Source organism: Hipposideros armiger, unplaced genomic scaffold (assembly GCF_001890085.2).
Source record: "Hipposideros armiger isolate ML-2016 unplaced genomic scaffold, ASM189008v1 scaffold_106, whole genome shotgun sequence".
Lineage (NCBI taxonomy): Eukaryota > Metazoa > Chordata > Mammalia > Chiroptera > Hipposideridae > Hipposideros > Hipposideros armiger.
In genome coordinates, this window is record NW_017731456.1 from 2,874,113 (window position 1) to 2,901,048 (window position 26,936).

A 26,936-nucleotide genomic window follows, 5' to 3' on the forward strand; every position below is an offset into this window, starting at 1 on the left:
TGCCTCACATTGGGAATCCTTAGGTCACGCCTCCTTAACAACCTCCACGGACTTCCTGTTGCTCACAGGATAAACAAGTAGTATGGGAGATGCTCTGCACACTAGCGTTGAGCCCATTTTTCTCCTCCTCCTGTCATTTCCTCCCAAGACTTCATTCCTAATGCTTATAGGGTTTCTTCTATTAAGACCCAGCTCAAACATCACCTCCCCAGGAAGCCTTCTCAGCCTTCATTAATGTGGAGCCCTTTCCTCTGGGCTCTCACAGCACTGTGTACACCTAAGTTACGGTACTTCTCACATGGTGACATATTCATTAGTTTATATCTCTGTCATTTTCACCCTCCTCCCTCTAGACTGCAAGCTTCTTATGGGCTGGTGTGGCTTATTTGAGTGTCATCAGAGACTGATTTCAACGCCTGGCTCTCAGCAGTGCTCAGAAAATGTTAACTGAATGACTGAAGGAATGAAAAGGGGAAGAAAACTGATCTTCTTTTAATGTGTTGAGCAAAATATGGGTAGGATGACACAATGAGGCACTGACCCAGTAAAGAGAGCAATGGTGCTTTAATGAAACTTCTTTCAAATCTGTGAACATGTTAGCTGTGAAGTAAATGCTTTGATTCTTTCCATAGGATGGATTTCCAAACAATGATCACAGTGTTGAGGTTAATAAGATGCTGGACAGAGGAGTAGCCAAAGAATGTTATAAAATAACAAAATCCCATCAACTATATATATCAAATGCAAATTTACTGAGACATCAAGAGAAGATAAGTTTATAGTTACAGGGCTAAAAACAAGACATTATTACAGTAATCAAGTCCATAAAACTAGGGAAAAAAGCTGTATGACAAAAGGACTTTCATAAGCTAATCAATGAGCATACACGATAGACAAACCAATTTTATATTTGAAGCAGCTTATAGCACCAACACGTTGGCAGGACCACTAGAAGGGTAGACCATTGGACCGAGACATCTGAGAGCAGGAAGGGATCTCAGCCACCACCTACTTCAAGCCCCTGTTTTACAGATGGTGAAATGGAGGCCCAGAGAGATGAAAGGACTTATCCAAAATCACACAACACAAGGACACAGGATTGGCTAGAAGACAATCCAGGCCACCCAACTTTAGGTAAGTGCTCTATTTTAATAAACATATAATTCTATTTGATTCAATGTACTTTTTTTCTATTCACAGATATATACCATAAAATAAATCAATACAATTCATAACACACTCTATTATATTTATTTTATTGAGAAAGGACTAACATGTAATGTAATTCACTTCGTGGGGCTATATAGATCTTAATCAAAATTTGTAGTAATCACTCAGATGACACTATGTTAGCTGTAAATCGATTCAGAAGAAGGCATCTGAAGAGAAAGTTTGGCACATCCTCCATTACCTATACTAACCTATGCCTCAAAATTACTAAGTCATTGGTAGATATTTTTTTCTGATAGTTTAAAGATTAGTAAAGTACAAAAATAGTCCAAACAGAGAGAAAGCAAATCAGATTCTTCCCTTAAAAGATTAAGTGTGGTGCTTTTTATTTTAGTAAGGTAAGGAAATGTAAAAACCTGATTCTTTTTAGAAAAAAAGTAGTTACAACCTCTAACTTGTGAACCACCTGGTATATAAAGTGTTTTTTCTACAGGGAAAAAAATATTGTTTCTGTAAAATTCTTTGGAGTCATGAAATTTTGTCTAGCATATCTTGTCATGGTCCTGAGGCCTTACCTGGACAGGCGTATGATGAACTAATGAAGATATAAGAATGAAAAGAAGAAAAGAGATCACTGTTAACAGAAGCAGCACTAAAGACAAAGAATAGTGAACATACTTCAATGGCTTCATTGGTATGAAGCCAAGAAGTTGCATGTATATATGTGATTAACTGTGTTGTGATAGTGGTAGTTGGAAAAAATAATACACATTGGGCATTTGTCCATCATTATCATAAACCAGCTGCTGCAGAACAGTTAAACTGTGGCTTCGTACATAGAACAAAGCCTGATAAATAAAAGTGACATCTGCATATCATATACAGTATATGTATACATATATTATATTTTCTCACATAGACATCTAGTTATAAGTAAACCAACATTTAACTACAATTTTCCCCCCTTGGGCCCAGTGTCAAAGGATTTGATTTCACTTTTCTTGAATATGCCCTATACCTGGCTTACATGACATTTATACTCATGGCCTTATGATATCTGGCCAGCAAAAATAAAATGAAATCTCCTGGGACCTCAAGTCCATTCCTTACCACTCCAAGCATATTAACAAATATATAGCAAAACATATTTGTTTTCTGTTAGGTAAAAAAACAGGGTTGAGTACTCTGCTTGCTACCAAAAATGTGCACATAACAGTATAATAAACATAATTTCATGAAAATACTTAGTAACAAGATGCTTTATAAATATTTAAAGAACTAGGTTAACCATCAGGGTGACAACAAGATTAGTGTTCTGAAACTATCAGAAAAATGTACTTATTAAAAAAAAAAGAATGTCTCCTTAAGTGAAACATTAAATGTAAAGTCGTCTTTTTAGTGTACATTTCAAACTTCTCCCTTTGAAAGGTAAAGGCTTTATCTCTCCTAAATAGGGGCCTATAATTTACTTGGGAATTGGGTGTATTGCAGGACAAAAGTGGTAGGTGACAAGAGGTTCAGAGCAGTGGCATGATTTTCACAGGGTCTCGAAAAACTGAGGGCAGTTCACAATGCTGAATAGATCGATGACTTGGAGAAATACTGACTATATGTTAGCAGTTGGCAGGGCAAGATTGTACAGAACTCAGAAAAACCGTTGTAACTAATTCCTTCTTGGGGCTGAATCCTTTTGGAAGATACATTTTTAATCCTTCATTAGTTATTTTTAATTAACTGAAGATGAATTAAAATATGACAGGTCAAGAGTATGGTTTGGGCCCTTAAATGAGCATTTTATAAAATGGACCTCTCTTCCTCTTCGATAAAGTGAAAATACTCTGGTCATTGGAGATTCCTTCTTTGGGGATTCCCACTGGACATTCCAAGGATGTGAGGGCTACAAGAAAAATTTCCTCTGTGCCCAGAGGAAACTCAAGGAACCCAGTTCCCAGCTGCTAGAACCTTTGGGCCCACAATGCATACCACTGAATCCAAGCCTCTCTCTGATAGTTCGTGGACAAGGTAGGGATGACATGGACACTGCAGATATTTGAAAAAGCTTGTGTCTCAATACCTTTATGTTATTGGTATGTTTCTCTCCCACCATGTTCCCCCTACTCGGGGTTGGGGAGGTGAAGACTGCCTCTGCTAATACATGGTCTAGCAGGAGAAGAAAGATAAAGAGAAAGCAGAGAGAGCTAAATCACAAACTTTGGTCAAGAGCAGCAGCTGATTTTCACCCATTCCTGCTCCTCTCTCAGCCGGGCTCCTATGCGTACTGTCTCTCTGATTCCCATCATTTGGGTGGAGACTGCAGAGGTGCATACCCTGATCCAGGGAATGTGAGCCCTGGGGGCCAGCTGCCCTGTGTGCTTCCCAAGGGCCTCCTTCCCTTTTCTACACTCGAGGTCCCTGGAGCCCGAAAGGCCCCTTGTGAATGAATACCTCATATTATAAAAGGGCTTTTGGTTGAGTTTTAAAATTTTAATTGGCACAGTTTATTGTAGCCTAAGAGGGTCAGCAAGAGATGACTTCATGACTCAATTACAAGGAATACAACCTTTAGGATGTTCTTAACTTTTTATACAATAACTATATGAAAAGAATTTCTTATTCTACCTACACACAGCTGAAGATAAAGGTATAACTTCTGGAGTTGAGGAATTGATGGTAAGGAGAGAGAAATTTTAATAAAGAAGTAAGCTTTGATATGTGTATATACAAAGATATGTGTGTACACACACACACACACACACACACACACACACACACACACACATTACACTCCTCACCTGTGTTTGCTGTACAGGTTGGCACAATCCTATTAACACATTATGACATAAAGGTTTAAGGACTTAAGTTATTCTTGGCCTTTTAATCTAGACAGGGGCTTAGGTAATTTAGGTGTTGAAATAACTGGATCATTCATCTATTTAAAAGTGTATAATTGTGTGTTTTAAAAGGCCCAGACTGACTTTCCTTAAGCAGTAACCCAATATGACACCATAGTTACCAAATGGAAAACAAGATTGCTATTCCGTATTAAATCAGTAAAGGGTATTTCAGAGAAAGGACAACTTGGAAAATAAAGACTTCAGCATCTATTATCCCATGTTAAGAGCATTTTAGTTATTAGCAGTGGTTACCAAATAAGCTGAAGGTAATTCTCTTCAGGGAGCTGCTTATAAATTTGCTTTGTTGAGAAGAGGTGAGGTACCGTTTCTCTCTTCCTCTATAAGATGATGCAAGTTTTTTTATCTTTGAAAGGGTTTTCTGAAGTTGGTATCCCGATCAGCAGAGGGTCACTTCTGGCATGCTCCTCACAGTAGGACATCAGGTCCGCCGACGCCTTTGAAACCTGACATGTGGACAAACCAAAGCAAACACATAAGAAAGAAAATACTCTATTTACAAACTTTAAAAAAGAAGTGTTTGGATGCTAACCCATTGGGTGGAAGACTGTTGGAGAAGAGGATAACCCGAGTCTCAAAGTATCACTCCCAGGTGACTTGTTAAAAAGGGAAAAAGGTACTTTTACACGGTGAAATCTGGCAGATAAGGCCTTCCTGAACCAAGGGAGCAGACAAACTGACATCACATATCTCCTGGTGTGAATGAATACCCAGGACACCCCACCAGCTGGCTAGTGTTCCTGCCAAAACACTTTAGCTGGAATCTAATCATCAGCAAACAATTCCATCTAAAGTGAGTTCTAAAGTCAGTTCTGCAAAGGAAGTGGCCTGGATTCTTCAGAAATGAACTGTGTGGTAGATAATATTCTTAGCGGATTCTGAATGTGATAATTGTACTGTGGTTATATAGGAGAATGTTCTTGTACTTCGGAGAGATAGGTGGTGAACTATTCGGGGTGAAAGGTCACAATGCCTGCAAATATAATAACTTCCAAGTGCTGTAAAGAAAAAAATTATATATGTATTTTATGAGTATGTGTTTGTATAGATAGAAAAAGAGAGGTAAAACAAAAAAAGAGAGATAAAGCAAAATGCTAACAATTGGTGAATCTAAGTAAAGAATATATGGATATTTACAGAGTTGTTACAACTCCTTCATAGATTTGAAATTTCTCAAAATAAAAAAGTTGGGGGGAGGTGAAGAAAAGTATATGTGAGCCAAGGGAAGGTTATGTCTTAGATTTTATCCAGTAAAAAAATCAATTAGGATGCAGAACAGAGTTAATGAACCGAATTATGGGCTTGGAGCCCAAACTCTGAAAGAATAGAGCTAAATACTAACAGAGTTTCAAGATCAGATACGGGGTTTGGAGAAATCAAAAGAGCATGGGAAGATGCAGTGCCTTACTCTGGCATGAGTTAAAAGTGGAAAATGTCATGCCCTGTTCAGAAGTCTGGGTGGGCGATCCCTCTGAATAATCAGATCAGTGTCCTCAGCTGAACCCTGTCAAATCCAGCACAGGCAGCCTCATGTTTTGAAGACAGGTGACTATCTCCAGGCCCAGAGGAATTTATCAGGTGATTGCTTCAGTTTCTAGGAAACAGCATTACAACATTCCAGGACATTCACTCCTGGCCTAGTCCTCTTTTGGGATTTGGGGGGAAATGACTTCAAAGTCAGGTGACCTTAACAAATTTGGCCTTCCGGTTTCTTCCAGATCTCAACTAAGGCTGGCATTACTCACCCTGGTTGCAGAGCGTGGTCACTAAGTCCACACACATTTAATAAGCTCCATTTTCCTAAAAAGGAGACCCCTATTGTTGACTTGTTATGCAAGGCTACCTCAGCTGCACTGATAGCATTAGAACACTTAATAAATTCCAGAGGGATGACAAGGTGTTTATAAAGTCCATCCGGAACCTCTGTCCCAATGTAAAACACCATGGTCACAGGACTTGACCATATTCGTTCAGGGAAGGCAGGTCCTCACGAAATCCTGTCACGGGTTTTAGGTTTTCTGTCTATATAGAGAAGCTACCTCTGCCACTTTGGCTCCCCAGTGCTTTTGAGACGAGGCCTGGGCTAGGTAGACATGAAAGTTAAGATTCTGAGACTCAGCTTGCTCTAGGAAAATCCTGGCACCAAACTACATTACATAACATCACCTCCTCTGAAATGTGACCTAGCCTTCAGACAGCAGAGGGAACTGATCAGAAAACACGTCTAATCCAATCAAAGCACAGCTTACCTTTATTCTTTCAATGGAGGCTTCTAGTCTTAACTGCTGCACAGTTCTCCTTGCCTGGGTGATGTTGTTGGTGCTTGCTGTTTTGCTTGACATCTTCAGTTATGGTTTTTACCTGAAATCTGAAGAAGAATTTTTAAAAAGGTGAATAACAGTCATCTTTAAGTGGTTCAAATGTTCATAATGCTTTGCATTACCGTAGGAAAAAAGGGTGCCTGTTCCCAGTCATCACAGCCTTTATGAGGTAGTTACTGAAATGACCCGTGGCAAGACGAATGGTGGTCTGTCTAAGCTTGTTATCCATTTGAGCACCTTCATAAACCTTTGGTCTGCAGAAACCCAGTGCTAGTAGTTTAATCCATGCACCTACATATGGAATAAAGTAGCCTTTTCTAGGATTTTCTAAAGGGAAACAAATTCACATAAACATTTGCAGTAGTTCGGGGGTCTCCAGCAAACGTGCGCATGTGCAGCCAGAGGCCATGTTACGCGTGCAGCTTAACACTTCTGCTGTGTGCTTTAGTAGAAGGTTTGGTTGTATTTCGTTTTGGCTGTTTTACCAGCTCTTACACACGTGCAAGTCCCGGCAATAGAAAATGGCACAAGACTGTGTCTGGTGCACTCTGAGCAAAGGGCGTGTCTTTAGGTGCTATCGGGGTTTGCAATCGTTGGGAGAAAGGCAGGTAAGGAAGTCTTTGTTCAAGAAAACGTGGGAACTTTTCTGCTGTCATACTCTCATTGATAGACAGATCCACAGTGAATGTCAAATAGGATACACTGAACAGCCTGAAGCCTGACATGCTTAATGAAACTATCACCCCCTCCTTTGACCTTTCGGGCCTCATCCTGGCAGCCAGGGTACTTGCTAATCCTGGACCCACCACATGTTAGGCATTGACGCTCCTCTCTGGCCTGTGCCCTTGGACTCCAAGCTGCCCTCTTTATTCCCAGCTACTAGGTGAAAAGCAAAGGAAATCTCCTGGACCTTGAGCTTTGACCCAACTGGTTGTCCAATGGCACGTTCTAAGAGGAGGGTAGCAGGGGAAGAGTGCTGTCTGGAGTCCCTGCCACATATGGCTAGGTTCTCTCTCGGCATGGTGGCGACTGGAGGAAAAATGCAGAGCTGGCAGGCCTGGCAGCAGTGTGGCAGTTGTATGACTCATAGGAGCAGGTGGACTTTAGGTGTGCCTCCTCGGCACTATGCAAGGGCTCAGCAAAGTCTCGGGGCACCACGGCGCCGGCAGCAAACCCAGGCTGACTCAACTTTCTGGAGGGCCCTCAGCTGCACAAAGCATACCTGCCATAAAGGCTCAGGCCAGACAAGGCTGCACAAGACACCAGTGACCCACAGGCTCCACCATGCCCACCATGTGGGCAACACGGCATTCCGCCCGAGTCCCACACTTAGAATGGTCCCAATGGCTGAGTTCACAGGCTTGCGTGGGGCTTGTACACTCTGAGGTCAGAAGCATCTTTGGGTGAAATGCACAAATAAAATGGTGCTTTTAACTGTGTGCAAAATTTTGAAATCCAGCCTAATTAGCAAGCTTCACATTCCTGGGTTTGGACCCTGCCTCTGCCACTTACTAGCTAGATGAAACCCGGAAAGTTACTTAACCTCCATGAGCCCAAGTTTTCTCATTTGTAATATAAGGATACCATGGTTTTTGAAGATTCAATTTGCTGATGCACACATAGTGTTTAGCATAGGACCAAGACACTCCAAAAACAGAAGCTGCTATTATATTCATCCTGGGTGTGTGTGTGTGTGTGTGTGTGTGTGTGTGTGTGTGTATGTCAGTGTCACACCCAGCACAGCAAACTGGAATTCCCTTGTACCTGTCTGCCTTCCCCTGGTTAATAAGCCTCAAGGGTTTTGACTGACTGGGTCTTGGTGGTCTATGGGCACCAGCTCTTTTTGTTTTCTTCTTTTTTTAGAGTATCCCAAGGCAATTCGGCTATACCCTAGTATCAGGGGGGCAGAGTGGAATGGCTGGTGATGGTCAACAGAGGATTCCCATAAAATAAGGAAGCTGTAGCAGTGCAGGAAACTGGGAGGACAAATTATGGGGCAGGGCAGGGTGGCCAAGCGTGACCTCGTTTCAATACACTCCCTGACCAGCTAGATGCCTCTTCCTCAGATTCCTCAGGCATCCTGCTCCACCCAAAGCAGAGGCCTAGGATCTCCCGCTGGTGATTCTGCTCACACCCAGAGGCCTGGCCCAGCCCCTTTCTGTGCATCCAGGCAGAAGCATATTAACACAGCATTTGAAATGGGACCCAGGCCGCAGGCAATCTCACTGTGAAAAGTATGAAGCCCTGATTCATAGAATGTTGGTTCCATGTTTTGTTCCCTTTAGGACCTTAACCTGGGCTGCCTGGCCAGCTGGCGCTGGCTCTGATAGGCACGCACCCCCAGCCTCCAGAATGCAAACCTGACACCCTTTCTGAGCAGCCTGTGGTTTCCAGGCTGTACCCTAAGGCATTTCTAAATGTTCCTTGTGCATGAGAATATCACCAAGTATTCTCCTCCTCTTTTCACCCTCCAGTGCATACAGTTTCCAAGGCCTGAGCAAGTTTTCCTGTAACTGCAGAACAGTTCACACATATCAGGACTGAATCAGTCACTGCTCCCATCCACAGGGCCATAAGCAAAGAGTCCATAGTCTGGTTCTATTTATAAAATGTTTGGGTGGGTCCCTCTGAAATTGGCAAGAAACTTTGCACCTAGTACATGGAGGACTTTCTGACTTCCTAACTGCATTATACTCACAATTGAAAACAGCAAGTCAAAATGCACACTTGCTAGCTAAGGGCTTCTGGCAGCTCTCCCCTAGTCTGTATCTGTGTTCTGAGCTGCCCCTTCGCAGAGCGCCTCCCCGTCACCCAGACAGCCTCCTGCTTCCCTTTGCCACTGGCGACCCCTTTATCCTCTGCTTCTGGTAGAGTACCAGCCCCTTCTGCCCTGCCAACCTCTCTTAGGCTCCCAACTCAAATACAATTTCTCTTCTCAGAGAATAGACTCTCTTACTATAACATTTTTCCAATGGAGAAATCAGATCAAAATTATATTGTTGTAACTTAAAAAGTCTCTTGGAGGAACTCAGTCTGCTGAGTTGCCTCAGGTCTATGCAAGGAAGGTCACTGCTGTTTGATTCTTGAGGGGTAAGAGGTGTTTATAGGGGCTGAAGATCCAGCTCCTATAATTTCCTCCCAATTTGCAGCTGCTTTGCATCTCAACAGCTGGGTTAGGGCAGAACCTGACAGGGGCTTGGGAGACAAACATCTCCCAACATCTGTGCACCTTCAGAGGGTTTTTTTTGGTCTTCCCTCAATGGCAAAAATGTCTGTCTGTGCTACTAGGTGGATAAAAAGCTTGCTTTATTCTTACTCCAAGAAAAACTTCCAAAGCAAACAATACCTGCGATTTGCATGGAACCTGAGTGCACATGGTGCATTCATACGAATTAGTCCATGAAGCCTCGCTATAATCCCAAAAGGTATACTACTACTATTGCATCCTTGTTTTATAGATGAGGCAACTGAGATCAGAAAACTTTGCTCCAAGTTAACCCAGCTCATACAGCTTGTAAGTTAAACCAAAAACTTGCTCCACATTAAACCAGCCTGTAAACCTTTTCACCCCAGCAGCCATATGTGTACTTCCCACTGTACCAAGGAAAGGAGGCAATTCCAACTGCTTTGACTCACAAACACTCAGGGCATCATTGAACCTGAGTCCACAATGTGGTTCTTAAGCAAGGATGACCTAGACACTCTATGATCTGGAGCTGTGGGGCTTGCCGATTGTCTCATGTTGGTGCAATATCCCTACTTATGCAGAAGGCATCTGTTTGTCTAATGCCCTGGGGGACAGGCCTCCTCTCTTCCATCTGCAAGCTAAGCAAGAACGTTCTGGCTGCTGCAGCTAATAGGCAAGGCCTGAGGTTAGCTTCTGGAGATCCTGAGCCACCAGTGCTCTCTCCCGCCCAGAAGGGCCAAGGCCTGTGTGTGCCTGGGCAGACCCCTAATTTGATAAAACTCTGGCTGTCACTTCCGGAGCCTCGTTTTTATTTTTACATGTGGCTAACAGATTTGAATAAACATAGATCATATTTAGCTATTCAAGTAATTTGCATTGGTTTTAATGCTGTTGTTCATTTGAATTCTCAGGTGCCTAGAAATTCCTAGGAACAAGAGGACCCATTAGGGAAATATGGGTATTTTAATCTTTGTCTAGAAGGGCCTGAAGCAGGGAGAGGGTGGAGAAGGAAAGAGAGTTACAGAGTACACTCTGGGAGGAGGGGACCAGGAAGCCCGGGTATCTACATCACAAGTCATCACGGCCTGGGCAGTAATTGAATCATTTGAGGAAAGCAAATGTTCATGTTCATGAGTAAACACATCCCTTGTGGCTGTAATAAAAGAGCAGGCAAAACAAACAAACAAACAAACAAACAAACACAAACAAAACAGCAGGTTTCCACCTACCCTCTGATCTTGCCTTTAACTATCAGCATATTACTCTAGCTCATGGTCTGTTCCCTCATCTGTTACAGGGGGCCAGCAGTACCTAATCTCATGGGGTGGTTGGGAGGACAGATAGGTGCGCCTTATCAGTGATGCACCCTGTACGTACAAACGCTTAGTAAATGCTGGGCCCCTAGGCTCATTACAAGACAAAAACCATGTATTTGGTGGGATACAAGAAAAATTCAGACAGCAAAAGAAGAATTTCAAGGCAATGGGGCCAGGTAGCAACATCTTTCTAATAAGGCAGGAAGTGTGGGGTGTGCAAAGCCAGACCCTACAGAACCATTTTTCTAGTCTTATGAACACTTACTATTTTCTACCGGAGCCTGCGGGCTGAATCCCGACCGCAGGTGTCTGGTTGGGCCCCACACAGGGTCAACTCAATAGTATCTGTGTGTGCTTTAACTTTAAATTATCAACATTTTAAGCATGATATTTCACTTTAATAGAAAGAAAGATTTCTGGAAAGATCAGAAAATTTTATAGAACTGGGCAGGATCTGAGTAGTGGCTGGCTGCCCCTTTCACACTTGCTGGCATACCTACTAGGCCCTCTATTTGAATGTGTGACATGGACTTTATAGTAGGCCTTGGATATTTAGTTGCAGGGATGTACTCAAGGATTAGGCCAGGGGACGTGAGCTCACTCCTGCCCCTGCCACTTCCTAGCTTTAGGGCCCTGGGCAGGACTTGTCACCTATCTAAGCCTCAATTTTCTCATGGGAAAAAATGGGGATAATAATACTTTTCCATCTCAAAGAACTGTTAAGAGCATCAGATAAAATAAGCATGTGAGTTTCATAAATATAAAAAGTGCTTCTGCTGAGCACTAGGTCCCTCCATCCTTTGATAGCATCTCATGCAAAGTGCTCTAAGCACTGGGCAGGCCCTGCAGGCTGGCACTCCCTGGGTAGCTGCTGGGCCCTCTTCCTGGGGTGCCTGGCTGAAATGCAGGGCAGAGAAGTAAAAAAATACATTTCCTAGTGGTATCAGCTGAATTGTGCCAACCCATTCATATGTTGAAATCCTAACCCTGGGTAATTCAGAATGGACTGCATATGGAGATACGGTCTTTAAGGAGGTGATTAAGTTAAAATAACTCATTAGGGTGGATCCAATATGACCAGAGTCCCCTTAAGAAGAGGGAATGTAGACATAGATGGGGACAGAGGAACGACTGTGAAGACACAGGGAGAAGACAGCCATCTATGAACCCAAGAGGCCTCAGAAGAATCCAACCCTGCTGACACCTTGGATCACAGACTTTTAGCCTCCAGAACACTGAGAAAATTGATTTCTATTGTTTAAGCCACCCAGTCTGTGGTACTCTGTTACGGCAGCCTGAGCCAACTAAGAGTCCCAGGTTATCTAGCAGCTGGGGCTCCTGGATGATGGAAGTGACAAGGCAAGTGTGCTGCTTGGCTTATTTCTGCTGGCAAATCGGGTAGTAGGTAAGTTGAGGTGGTGGCATCTGGGTTCAGTCACCAACAATATGGTGCTAGGAAGTGTGGCTGCAGCTGCCTCCCCACCTTCGCTTCCTGCCTGGCCCTGGGGGCCAGTTCTGCGGTACTGTGTGGAAGTTGGTCCTGAGGGCTCCATCAAGAGCCTGCAGCTCCAGCCCTTTCATCGATTATGCAAGCACCCCATCCCCTGTATTAAAGCCCATTCTGCTAATGTTGCCAAGAGGGTTTTCTGTTTGCTGTAACTGAATCCTGACTGACCCACAATTGTTAAGGTGCTGTTTTGTAATCTGTAAATAACTTACAAAGATCAGCTATGATTTCTATTATTATCATGCCATCATTGCTGAACACGCCAAGCTCTAAGGCTTAAAAGGAGGGAGAGGTAAGCCATAAAATTCTTTTTCTTCTTCTCCCCAACCAAAGCTCACAGAGCCTGAGGCCAAGGGTGGCTGAGCCTGTGACCAGCTGCCTCTTTTGTACTGTTCCCCTCTGGTTCTGAGAGCGAAGAGCAAAAAACACAAGGTGCTGGCCTATGCGGGAGAAAAATGAGAGCAAGAGATGAAGAAAGGCTGCATGAAGCCGTGGAAAACGTGCTTTGGGATGGGACAGGGATAGTGATCAGAGCTCTTCTAAGAGATGTTTATAGAGGTTCAGAATCAGCAGAACGAAAAATGAGAACAGCTCTCTCTCTCTCTCTCTCTCTCTCTCTCTCTCTCTCTACCTCAACAAAGCTCATCCTCTAAAAGTAGCATGCTTTTATACATGCAAACCTTTTTGAAGTCCTTATCTGGTATCTCTGATTAGCTGATTTTACCTGCCATCCAGGGCACATGTCCCTGAATAATAATGATAATGATGATAACAATGATGTTGTTGTTATGATAAAATTGGATAACTATCACTATGTATTGAGTAGTTAGTATGTTTTAGGTAAATAAATTTCATGAATCATTTCATGTAATCCTGTTAGAGATGAATTCTTTTATCACTTCTCTTTTGACAGACGAAGCACAGAGCGGACAAAAAAAGTCTTGCTGAACATCACACTGATTTTAGTAGCAGACCTAGGACTCAGGGCTACCTGACTCCCAACGCCCGCCTCTTTATCACCATGCTAAACTGCTTGCCTCTGAACATCAAGGGTACAGGGAAGGAACTGGGAGAAAGCAGGCGCAAGTGAGCCAGAAGCACCGGACACAAGAAGACATGGCTCTGTTTAGGGCCTGTGGCTTCTTTAGATAGCTGGTCTCCCTCACAACAACAGTATGAAAGATGGAGTGAAGAGGCCTCAGGAGAAGAAAGATCTAAGTGAAGCAGAATTGGCTGCTCGTATTTGAATTGGCTGCTCGTATTTGAAAGGAGAGCTGCCCCAGATTCCAGGTGAAACTGTTGCTAAAGAACAGGATGATCCCATCACCCTCCCAGGCCCTCACGAACCTGGCAGGGAACCACGAGAGTGAGCCAATCCTCCGTAATAAATCCAGAGGAAAGAGTTGCAGAGCCTGAGCATCAGGTTCCTAACTTCATGGTGTATCTAGAACACTTGGGGCACTTGTTAAAAAAAAAAAAACTGATTCAGTAGGTCTGTGGCAAGGCCAAGAATCTTTATTTAAAAGCTTCCTAGGTGATTCTGACAATAGGTCCTCATGAGAAACACGAATAGTGATTATCGGAGTCTCTGCTTCTTGGTTCTACCCATATTTATTTCTGCCTGGGTATTAGAACATGTCATTTTAAAAGAATCCCCCTTCCTATCTATGCTTACCTTTTAAAAACTGAACAAGCTGGAAAATTCTAATTCTTTCTAATGACCTTAGTAAGACCCCATTCAGCTTGAAATGGCTCTTTATCATTTAACATAATTCATTGCTACAAAAATCTAAATTTGTTAACAGCCACTTCCTTCTGGAAAGCATCGCCTCCCTGGCTTCAGGGATGCTACCCTCTGCATTCCTTCTTGCCTGTGCAATGAGATTCCGTCCTATAGCTCTTGGTCCTTTTTCTGACTTGGTTTTCTCAGGGGCTCAGTCCTGGAGGGCTGGTGTAGCAGAGTGAACAAGGGCTTCTACAGTCAGGTAAGTTCAAACCCTGGCTCATCACTTACTACCCCAAGGTGCTTCAGTTCTCTGATCTTCAGTTCCCTCATCTATAAAATGGGGAGGGGGGGATAATAACAGTACCTACCACATAGAGGTGTTACCAGGAGGAAATGAAAGAACATATGTAAATTATTCAGCACCTGCCTACCCACACTGGTCTTCAGTTAGGGCAGCTCATGGTCTACCCTTATGACTTCAGCTATGGCCAATGCACTTTGCATCCAGCGCTGACCCTGTACCTTAATTCCAATGTCTAAACGAAAGCCTCTTTAAAATTGACACTCAAATGGTGCACAGTTGCTTCAAATGCAACACGGGTAAATCCGATGAGACAGTGCTGCCTGCCCCCTGCCTTTCTGATGTCCCTTTCTCAGTGGGTGATAACCGCTGTGGTCCGACCTGATCACTGAGGCATCCTTTTGCCTCGGCCCTTCTTCTAATTCCTAAGAACAAGCGCTGTCTAAAAAAAATGTGAAGTACAATGCGATTTTAAATTTTCTAGTGGCCACATTAAGTAGAAAAGAAAAAGTGAAACTGATTTGGATTTGGGGTTAGCCACATTTCAAGTGCTCAATAGTCATCTATATTGACTGCCTTATTGGACGGTGCAATCTTAGACCTTGGCACTTTCTAAATTCGCCTGATTTCTAATTTGACAGCCCCCGTTTCCATTTCCCCCCCTTTTCCTGACTTCTATTTTATCCCAGTCTTGGCTCCCAGCACCTCAAGTTAGGGCTACTGCATCAGCCTTGCAACTGAACTCATACCCCTTAACTTTCTCCCATCTAATCTATCATGACCATTATGCTCAGAGATAGTACCACTTTCGGTCTATGTCTCAAAAATGGACTCCTCAGCACCCCAAGGAAAAGTCCAAAGGGCTTGGCTCTGCAGTCAAGATCTTCTTTAATATTTCTGCCACCACAATAAGAATCCTCCTAATAAAAGCAGCTTGTTGCTACATAGAGTTTACAATGTGCCGGACACCACACTATATGTCAATCACTATCGAGACATTATCCTCATGACCCTGTGAGGTAGGTTCTATTTTCACCCCCATTTTACAAATGAAGAAGCTGAGGCACAGAGAAGTTAAGGATGTGTCTAGTGTCAAAGAGCTAGCAGTCTGCTTGGCTGGGGTTTGAGCCCAAGTAGTCTGATTCCCGAGGCCTGGCCCCAAACCCCTATTGCTATATATTACTGCTATAATGTCAGGGAGCTGTCACCCTGTTCCCTGGCTTTCTGGGCTGTGTTTACAAGTCCTACCAGCAAGTCTCTGCCCAAGTTTTATGCCTGCTTCTCTTGGCCTATTTAAATTCTCTCTTCTTTTAGGCCCTAGTTCACATTTTTACCTCTTCCAGGGAGGTCTCCCTAACTACTTTTGCTTATAGTGATGAATTCCCTTTATGAATTCCTGATATATGCTTAAAGCTCAGAGGTTCCAGGACCCCTAAGGGGCTGCTGGCCCATGCATGGGAAGGGCAGGCAGGGGGAGTTGTGCATGCATCCCCTAAAACTGTATGCAAAATTCAGCTTGGGGGCCTGTGTTTATTCTTTCTGAAGTGAGGATTTATAGCTATCATCAAACTCTCAAAAGGGTCCACAGCACCACCATTTATTTTGGTGCTTAATTGTATGTTCTTTAATGCTTATTGTTAGGTAGCTGACTTTGTACTATCTTCCCAGTAAACTGTGGGAGGTTTAGCTCAATAACAATAGCACAGCAGCTGCATTTATTCATTCCTTACTATATGCCAGATACTACACCAAGTACTGTTTACAGATATTAGTTCATTTAGTATTATCTGCAAGCATAGAGGTAGGATTGATCCTACCTATTGAGACTGAAGCTCAGGAAGGTTAAATACTTTGCACAGATCAGATAGCTAGTAGGTGGTAGGAGCAGGACTTGAACCCAGATCTCTCCTACTTCAAAGCCATGCCCTTAATCAGGCCAGTGAGTTATTCCGTGCCACCCTCTCTCTTTCATATTGACTAACGTAGAGAATGGGGCCTCCATAAACACTTGGGTGAGATTAGGACACAGCGATGTAGCAACCAACACATCAGCCAGTGTGAACCTCTCACCCTGGGGTGTTTTTGTGCCTGGTGTTTGTTTTCTTAGCAACAGGATACACCCTGGGGCTCCTTCCCACAGGTATCCTGCAAACACTGAATGTTCCAAGCCAAAGGTTACCCACCTGCTTGGTTCCCTATACAGCTCTGAGAAGCCAGGAAGGAGTCTCGGGGACTCCCATGAACTTGATTAGGGCCAGTTGCTGTGAACCTTCACCTCCAGCATGGGCTGGCTATGTGTGTGGAATCTAGATTCCGAGGGCAATGCTGCTTTGCACCCGTGTACTGTGCCCAGATAGGTTTTCAGCCAGGTGACGGTGGGCCAGGGAGGGGCAGCTCTCTGCTGGTGGCCTGCAGAGGTGCAGGAGACAGCTTCTGCGGTATGTAGGGCCAGGACCCCGCCACGCAGAGGCATGTATTGACAGTCAACACAGAAGGACCTTTACAAACAAGTTTTACTCTCTACCTAGCATAGCAAGACTGGCTGAGAAATGGTTTGCTCATATCTGCAGAGCTGGTTTAGGACTAGCTGGATGTCTCATTTGTTTATCCATGAGTGAAACAATAAATGAATGGATATAAATTCAACAACTCTTTAATATTGAAAATAAAAGCTGACAATTACAGAGTGCTTTTTCTCTGCCAGGCACTGTGTTAAGGGCTTTATGTAAAGTTATTTTATTTACTCTTCACAACATCCCTGAACAAGAACTTACTATTATTTCATGAACGAGTTTTCAAATTTTAAAAGAATATATGTATATGTAAAAATTTTAAACAGTTCCACAGGGTACAAACACTCGTGGTCCTTCTACTCTAGATGACCCGAGGGGATCGTTGTTATCGGTGTCCCATATTTCTTTCTGAAGACATTCCATGCATATACAAGCATGATTATTTATATATGTCTTAAAAAATATTTAAATGAGACCACATTATATGCATTGCTCTGTACCCAGGTTTTTATTTGAATTAACATTCTATCCTGGAGATCATGGTACAGGTGGTATTACCAATCATTTTCCACATGAGGAAACCAAAGCTCTCAAAGATGCCTAGTGAGTCATGAGTAAGGGCTGGGGCTGCAGCCAGGCCAGGTGCTCCCAGCCATTATTGCACACTGCATTCTCCTGCAGTTCCGGATTAAGAGCTTCTTGGGGCTGAAGACAGGAAGTGGGAATGACCAGAGAAGCAGAAGACTCCATTCCTGCCTTCACAGGGTTCATTGTTTGTGGGCGCCATGCTATGAGGAATGAGACAATGATTTCCAGACAACATAAGAACAAGTGCAACATACACTTCTACTGCAACCTGAGGTGCCAAGCATCTGTAAGGGACAGAGCAGCTCTGTCACAAAAGCTAGGGGAAGGGAGGGGTTTGAGAGGAAGGGCAAAAGTCAATGCTGTAGAGATCATGTTTAGTTAAAAATATATTTTACCCAGAAAACATACTGAAAGAATATATTCCAAAATGTAGCTACTGCTGGGCGGTGAGGATTTTAGGGGATTTATAATGTTGTTTTTATGCATTGCAACAGTTTGTATGTTTTTATTTTCACTTAATCCTCAAAATGATGCTGTGGGGTTCTTACTATTGTTTTCCCCAATTTAGGATTAAAAGAACTGAGGGAGGGAAGCAGACACTTAGACCATAGCCAAGGTCAGAGTGAAGGTTGAGTGGAGGAGCCGGCACTCTGATCCCGGCAGCCTGGCTCCAGAGCCTGTGCTCTTAACCACATGTGATACTTTTATGATTTGGAAAAAAAAAAAAATCCCAGTAATTGTTATTCATACAACCAGGAGGAAGAGCAGTTATTAGTCACTTTACAGGGGTAAAGGAAGGAGAGGGCAAGCATAGTTCATGGGACTTGGTAATTAGGGCATTACTGGGGACCTCTGAGCTAGTGGTTTCTAACGCGTGAAGGGAATAAAAGTCAAATAAGGGGTCAAAGAGAAAACCATTACTTCACGAACTTGATTGGTGAGTGTAGGTGAATATTCAGAGAAATGTGGCAGTGTGATGAAGACAAGGAATTGGATGGAAACGTTTATGAGGAGCATTGTTCTAAGAGATGGTTGCCATCTGAGCATTTTCAAAAGCAGAGGAGGAGTGTTGAGCAACTAGAGAGAGAGTGAAGGTGCTAAAAGGAGAGGTTCATTGAGAGAGCCAGAGATCCTGGGCTCAGGACTGAACTTGGAAATGAAGGGCTGAGAAAAGGACGCCTGAAAGATACAGAGGTGGAAAAGCGGGGAAGCAAGGCTGAAAGTCTTCTAATGGGTGAGGGAAACATGGAAACCAACTACCAATGCACGCAGCACTACGGGCAAATCTCCCAGACACCCCAGTGAGCAAAAGAAGCCAGTTGCAAAAGATCACATGCTGTCTAATTCCATTCACATCAAGTTCAAGACAAATGAATCTATGGTGACAGAAACTAGAAGAGCGGAGAGAATGGGTGAGGAGACAGATGATGCAAGATTAGCTACTAGAGTTGGTTGCTACTTGTTGAAATCGGGTGACAGGTACATGGGATGCCTTCCACTTTTGTATGTTCGAAGATTTCAAGAATAACAAGTTAGAGGTAAAATTCTATGATCCTAAACTTCATAAGCTATAACGTGATAATTATTAACACCATAAGATGAACTCTGTCATTATAGAATGGAAGGTGCGTTAATTATTATCTACCATTTCCTCCTCCAGATCACGATCTAGCAAGTGTGTCCAATGTCCACAGTGCAGAGGAAGTAACTGCCTTTTGAGAAGGCACGCATGGGATTAAAATGGCCATGATCTGAGTCTTCTGCCCATTTTATACAGCGCTTGGGTCCTGAGTAACAGATGCCGAAGTTTAATTTCCAGGAAGCATCTCTCCTTGCATTCAAACCTTCCCTTCAAAAGGCTCAACATTGTGGTCCAGATACTCATGGCTTGTACATGCCAACAGATTACAAAATAGCACACTTAATTTTTCCTTCTTCCTTCACGTCACCTCCCATGAAACTAGAGCAGGGGTTGGCAAACTGCGGCTCGTGAGCCACATGAGGCTCTTTGGGTACGTTCTGTCTCAAAAGTTTGCCAACCCCTGGAAGAGCCAATCCTGTCCCTCACAACAATTTAAAAATTATTCGAGAGCCATAAATATATTTTTACATAATCACCATTATGTGAATAATATCCTTTAAAAATTTTATAAGTGAAACTATAATAGTTTTATTTTCATTTTCAATTTTACTTCAGAGCCACATGTGGTTTCCAAGTCACAGTTTGCCGACCCCTGGTAGCTCTTCTGTCTCAAAGGTTTGCCGACCCCTGACCTATAGCAAGGACCATGCACTCCTCATTTCCAAAATGTCCTGACTTGGTAACTGCTTTGAGGAAAAGCAAAGTCTATGGAATTCCTGGGATGACCAGCAACATGAACATGATATGCAGGCCCCCACAGTTAAACTATACTTGTTGTTTTGAGCCTCACAGTACATAAAAGTTTACACATTTTCAAAGGAAAAGTACTGAATATACAAGGAATCCCCAAGTTAGCTTTTTGTAGTTCTAACTCATTCTCTATGTAAATTGATTAGAATTCTCCATCTCACAGCGTGCTTGTTGAGTAACCCCTTTTTAAAAATAAAATTTACTTGAGGGAAAACATGGAATAGGATACCAAGCCACATCATCTAAGGCCCAAACCTCATCAGCAACATCAGTGCAATTTAAATAATTTGGCACCCAAAAGGTATACTTCCAGTTCAGCTGAGTTTTGTAAATTTTCAGAATGTCTCCAGTTCATCTTAAGGAGTGCTATAAGATTCCTCAGAAAGATGAACTAATTCATATTCATTAAAATTTTCCTTTAAATGAGATACAGAATTTTTGAGAAAGAGGTTTGAGTCAAACAAAACAGACAAGTCTTTGACAGAACATCACTTAAAACAATTGGAAAGATGACACCCATTTAAATACACAGCATGTTTCCACCAACAACTTGCTTGTTTTGTTCTCTTAAACAGAAGAATTTCACAAAACAAGATCATCAAATGGAATGCAGTGGTAAAGATTTCTGCCTGTAAGCCCCAAAAAGGAATTTCTATGGCTACTCTGGGCCAGAACTATTTCAAATATTCTGCTTCTCTTGGTGCACTTATCAGACCACGAGTCACAAGAGTTGGCCTTAAAACTATGGTCATCATACTTCTCTCACAGATACTGACATCTTCACCCATCAGTCTTTCTTTAAGTCTAATCCTCTATCTGATGGTGGGCCCTTTGAGGCTAAGCACCCCATATTACATAGTTCTTTACCTCTTCCATATACAATACACAAAGAATAAATATATGCTGATTTGATTTGTATGCGTCACATGAATGGCCTTGGCAAGAAGCAACAGCTTCGCATTTTTCCCCTCTTCACAATTTAGGTTAAGAGAAGGGATACTATATTCCTGGGGCTAGACACAGGGTGGGAACTCAATACATATTTTATCCAATGAAATGATGACACAGGAATCTGGAGGAGTATTTTAGGTGAATGATGGTATAAGGGCCCGAACCCAACATGTAAAAACCAGAATCTATGAAACAACTGGGGATCATATCACATTACAAAAGGATTACTTCAAAAATACTTCCCTAGATGCATTGTCCATTAGACAAAGAGGTTAAGTCAGAGAACCTCATTGTTTAGTTCTGATCCTGATTAAATACCAATTAGGAACCATAATAAACATCTCTAAAGGTTAACATTTTGCACAGTTCTTTTTGTGTCCTGAGCACTGTTCTACTTGAGTTTCCAAAGTATAATACTAGTGCCTATACTTTTCTCATTCCTGTACTTGTGAAAGGGAGGGTGATATAGACATTGCTTTTAGCTTACCTGCTACCCTATCTGGCCTCTGTCTTCAGTGGCACTTTCCTCCTTGTATTAAGGACAGATATAGGAAAGCCCAATTCTGATGCTGCAAACTCTGGAATGAAAGAACTACTCCCAGATGCCTCCATTGCTTAAATCTGCCTCCACTTAAGTAGAGGGAAAGGGCTGTTTCTCAAGGATAATCATCTTATGAGTGGCATTCGGCATAATATGTACTTTCAAGCAAATCCCAATGGCTAATACAACAATATTAGTAGTGCCTTTTATTTATTCATGTATTTAACTGTAAAGTTAATTAAACTTTCTAACACTAAATGAGGCCAGGGATTAAATTCCTGGGAGAGATCACGGGTGATCAGCATTTAGTTGTCTGTGACCAAATATGAGTTTCAGAAGGTTGAGTGGATCCTACGAAAAGTTTGTCCTTGAGATATTTTCAGAAATGCACGAGATTCTCTGGAACACTTTTATGCACAGTACAAGTAAAAATAAATGACACATTTATATTGCATGTAGAAAGTACGAGATTGATTTTAGTAGACTGTATAAATACATGCATACAAATCTTATAAACAGCCATTATCTGTCAGTGTCAACATTTATAAATGAACGGACCTAGCGATCACATATTGCTGGATGCTTGTGCCTTCATTTATAAATGAAAGCCATCCCCACCTAAATTCTGGGGGAACATACCTAAGTGTCACATGTAGATGCTGCCACATATTTTTGTATGTCACTTCTGCCTTTATCCAATGTAGAGATCTGGCATTCTATTTCTAACGTGTAAGTCTGCTTAAATAATAATGCCATCAAAAGATTACAATTTATAAAGTGCTTTCTCACATATCATCTATATTAGGCAGGGTGCTAATTAATTTTATTTTAATTTCTACTTATGGACTTGTGAACCCTTTAAATTTAGCATGCAAATTCATGTAATCAATACTTAAGATATTTTTGCAGATAGTTGGAAAAATATCAGAATCCTTTTATCTCATGAAAAAATATCAGAATCCTTTTATCTCATGAGACTTCTTAGTAGCCTATGGTACTTCCCTTCTTAATATTTAGTGTATTTTTCACTTTTAATATTTAGTGTAATTCCATAGGCTTTTTACATGGATGAAAGTACTGGTTTTTCCTTTCTTAACTGTAACCCACTTAATGACTTTTTTTTAGAAGTAGATTATACCTGCACGTAACAGGTATGTTGAATAAAAGATAGAAACTACAAAGTGGCTAGAAGTTGGATTCCTAACAGGGCAGCCTTTCAGAATCACCTGGGCAGCATTTTGAATGCACGCAGGTCCAAACCTCAGCCCCAGACCACCTGAATCAGAACAGCAGGGGTCAGTCCTGGGAAAAGTGCATCCAGAAAAATCTCCAGGTGATTTGGACATATGCTCCGGGGAAGGAGCCACAGGACCCGAGTATATCAGGACTGTTCCGGCAGGACACCTGGGTCTCCCTGGCTGCTCTGCCTGGAGTAAACTGGTGGCCCTGGGCAAGTCACTTCCCCTCTCTGGGCTTCAGTTTATTCATCCTTAACAAAGGAGGATAGTAGAGGTGCTCTGTGCCTCTTCTCTGCTTGTCTCTGAACATTTGGTCCTCTCTTTGCTGCTCTTCAGAACTACTCAGCCCACTGGTCTAACTCTGACTATTTACACATTGTCATAATGATCAAGGCAGGGGCTGTCACTAAAATGAACCATGTAGGTGACACACACAGCTGCACCTAGTACCCTATTATGCACACGGGGGCAGGGGGGTCAGCACAGAGCTGCTTCTGAAGCCCCATAAGACTTTATTTACAACTGGGGACCAGCCCCCAAATTTCCTCACCAAGTGGGTTCTAAAGCAAGCAAGTCTACAGGAGAGAAAATAGTGTTTATGGTTGTTTAATAAAAATAAAGCCATGCCCACAAATACCGTAAGCTCTCTTTTAGCCAGAAAGTTCTGGGAAAGGGTATTAGAGAAAACTGAAATTTCTGGGTGAGATACCATGTGAAGGGCACACTGTTGCCAGTTTTCAAACACAATAACCCAATATACACATAACCCTGAACATAACTGATGGTTAAGAAGGCACTTCCATGAAATTTTATGATGCCAGAAAAAGCTGAAGAACTCTGAAGTCCATTTTTTGGGGGGGCACTGACTCTGCTAAGCTGTTCCCACCTTCCTGACTGTCCTTGCGCTCTGCACCCTGCACCCCCACTCCCCTCAGGAATCTTCATGTCTCTCTCTGTCTTGCTGTCTCCTGGGCTGACCTCTTCCCCTCTCTGAGTCCTCTAAGCTCAGGCCAGCTATCCCTGAATATTTTGCCCAAGTGCTTATTTCTCCTCTCTCTGTCCTAGTCACCTATTACCAAGGGCTCGCAGAGGACTCTTACATGTCTGTCTGGCCCTGGACTGGTCTGCGGGACCGTCATCCAGCCATCTTGCGCCCTTCCTTCTCAAACTCAGCAGTCGGACTCCCTCTCCTCCACTCAGGAGGCCCTTCTCTGCACTCGGCTTCTCAATCTGTCTGCTAATCAAACAACTGTTATCATAGTTGTTTTAGACTTAAAGCTTTAGTTCTGTTTCTGAGACCACCACCTTGTTCCCTGACATCCAAAGACGTTGTGACCAGTCCTACGGGTTCTGTTTTCAGATCGGAACCTGCCTCCCTGGTGTCCCTGCCATCAACCTTTTGGTCAGGCCCTCCTTAGACACATGCAGGGAGGTTACGGCAACGGCCTTCATTTTTTTGATTTCCCTGTGCTCTCCCCCAACGGCTGTCAACCTGTCAGGCTGCTGGCCACGGACCAGTAGTCCTAGATAACGGCAAAAGCTCATTAAACAGATATGAGCACACCTGCTCTGTTGGAGAGTGGTTGGAAATGAGGGACCTGGCGCACTACCACGAACCCAGCCTTCCCTTCTCTCTCCCTGGTGGCAGCCCCGAAAGGAACAATACAGATTCCCAGGGCTCCTGGAAACACAGTTTGAAACGACTGCTCTGAGCCGTCCTAGATGCCACAGCCAGATGCATCTTCCTAAAATTCATCTCTAATTAGAGACTGCCCTCCAAAATCATCTGTTGCTTGGTGGGAATGTGAATGATGGTGGTATTCACTTAGGCCAAGCATACTGCCGTTCAAGTCCTAGGTATGCACCATTCATAGTAGCCTCATATGGAAACTCCCCAAATGACTCAAACAGGAGAAGAATAACTCACTCAATGGAATACTCTACAGCAATGACAACGAACAAGCCTCAAAGACAGGCAGCAACATGGAGGAATCTCACAAACATATAGTTGAGTAAAAGAAGCCAGGCACTGGAGAGTAAAAAGGAGGATCTACCACAGGACACCATTAAGTACAAAAATAGGTTAAAGTAATCTACACTGTCCAACGTCAGGCTAGTGGTTACTTTTGAAGGGGAAGGTAGCCAAGGGGACACAGGAGGCTTTTCCCAGTGCTGGCTACATGTGTGTTTTTAGTTTGTGGGGGGGAAAAATCATTATACTTATGATTTGGGTAAGTTTCTATATGATATTATACTTCAATACAAAGTTACAAAAACAAAGCTGCTCCCAATTAAAGGCAACTCTCATGGTGGCTCAGAAGCCCTTTATAATATGGCTACAACCTACCTTTCCAGTCTTCTCTCAACTTTTTTTTTTTTTTGGTTATTCTGGGAGCTTCTTTATCCCTAAAGGGTCCAGGTACCCTCTGTGAGACGCTGTGAAATGCTGTGGGTATGTACATTTTCTGAGGAGAGGGTCTATAGCATTAATCAAAGGGGCCCCACAGATCACAGGGGCAAAGAAAAGTCACCCTACTTGCAGTAACTCAAATGGTTTTTGGAATTGAACTCTAGCTTGCTCTGTTATTTTTCCTCAGAAAGCTCCGGCCCCTCCCAACTCCTCCTGGTGAGATTCCATCCTTCAGGTTCCCTCTTCCACCAAGTCTCTGCCATCCTCCAGCCAGACACTACCCCCTCTTTTCCTCCCACAACCATTGATCAGGGTTGGCTCTATTCTTTGGTAGGCACTGAGCATGTACCAATAAACAAACTCTCAAGGAGCTTTCAGTCTAGTAGAGGGGAAACAGATAGATGCTTCCACAAATAACTTTACGGAGAAAAGAAGCGCCAGAAGAGACAGAGTCAGCCCCATGGGAGTTCAGAGGAGTGATTCCTTTTGGCCAGGAGAAATCTGGGCCAGCTTCACGGAGGAGGTGGCAACGCACTGCAGGATTTGTAACTGAGATGGGAGGGCATTCTAAGCAGAGGGGGCAAAGGCTAGTGCTGTGTAAGCCCTGGTGCTGTGCAGGGAAAGGCAGGTAGTTAGGTCTGCCCAGAACAGAGACAGCATGAAGAAGAGCTAGAAGGGGTGTGGGTTGGCATCAATATGTTAGTTGCCAGGCTCAGAAGTTTGAATTTTATGCGGTAGGAAACGGAGAGCCATCGAAAAATTTTCAGCAGAAAATGATATGATCAGACATGTGCTTCCTTGGAATGTCAGGCGGATGGATATGATCTGTTCCTACTCTGAGGGTCTGAAACACACTGTTCTGCCTCTATGGCACTGAACTGCCTCTTGCTTTGTCATGTGGTTATCTATGTGCTTATTTTTCTGTGCTCTCCATCCTCAATGGACTTCACCTAAGGAAAGACAAAAATGGCTTTAGCGCTAGCATACTGTCTTACGCACGGTGGAACTCAATAAATATTTACTTAACCAATGAACGTGCAATGTCGCCTTAAAATGGGTTTTGAAGGAATGAGGAAAGAGACTGGGAAGGTGGGAAAGAAAAAAATAAAAAACAAAACATAAATGAGCTTAACAAGTTCAGGTGCTCCATCCAACCTGAAGACTATATACTGAATAACTAACATCCAGAGCATAAAAAACTACAATCGCAAAGGAGAACTAGGGTTAGGGTTACTTAAGGCCCTGTTACAGGAAGTATGAGAGGAGTGGTGTCTTCGCCTATGTTCTTCAGTGAACGCTATTAGCTCCAGGGGTGCCCTCAGAATAAAGGGACTATTTATTATATCGTGGGAGTCTGGTTTAATGCTTCCTAGCACCTAAGAAACACGGAATCCAGGAGTCCAGCCTCATCCTGGGCCTTGTTTCTTGACTTCTGGCGGGATCTGGGAAGACGGGGAAAAGAGACATTGTTTGACCTTTTAGGCCCTTGGGTTTCTTATCTACAAAGAGGGGATTTCTAGGACAGCAAGTATTTGGAATGCTGCAAAGAAAGGGGCTCTGCCCCCAAATCCAAACAGAAAGAGCAAAACACCGCACTGGGGGGGCCGGCCGGGTGGTGCGATGGTTAAGAACTGGCTTGGGACGCCAGAGGGCCCCGGTTCGGATCCCACATATGAGGGCCAGTGACACTGCCCTTCATAGCTAAGATGCTGAACAACAGCTCAACCTGGAGCTGGGCTACCCTGAGTGGCTGGCGACAGCTAGGCTGCAGCCCCTGGGGCAGTGGGTTGCCATGGGCTACCGTGTGTAGCCAGCAGCCAGCGTGAGCGGCCAGTAGCCGCAGTGAGTGGCCGTCCAGAAGCC

The 26,936-nt window shown here is 43.2% G+C and overlaps 1 protein-coding gene across 5 annotated transcripts in view; it reads right to left on the reverse strand.

Annotated features, from left to right (window-relative positions):
• Window positions 1–545: 545 nt before the first annotated feature.
• The window catches only part of GNG12 (G protein subunit gamma 12), a 115,325-nt gene continuing 88,934 nt past the window's right edge, over window positions 546–26,936 (reverse strand). For 4 of the 5 annotated variants that reach the window (XM_019646781.1, XM_019646784.1, XM_019646782.1 and 1 more), the window contains 2 exons: window positions 6,332–6,450; window positions 546–4,528 (listed from right to left, as the gene is read on the reverse strand). In XM_019646781.1, the coding sequence (XP_019502326.1) occupies window positions 4,403–4,528; window positions 6,332–6,424 (219 nt within the window). In that variant the 5' untranslated portion in view covers window positions 6,425–6,450 and the 3' untranslated portion in view covers window positions 546–4,402. Of the gene's footprint in view, window positions 4,529–6,331; window positions 6,451–26,936 lie in introns of those variants that run through there. The other variant, XM_019646778.1, reaches the window with a different exon arrangement.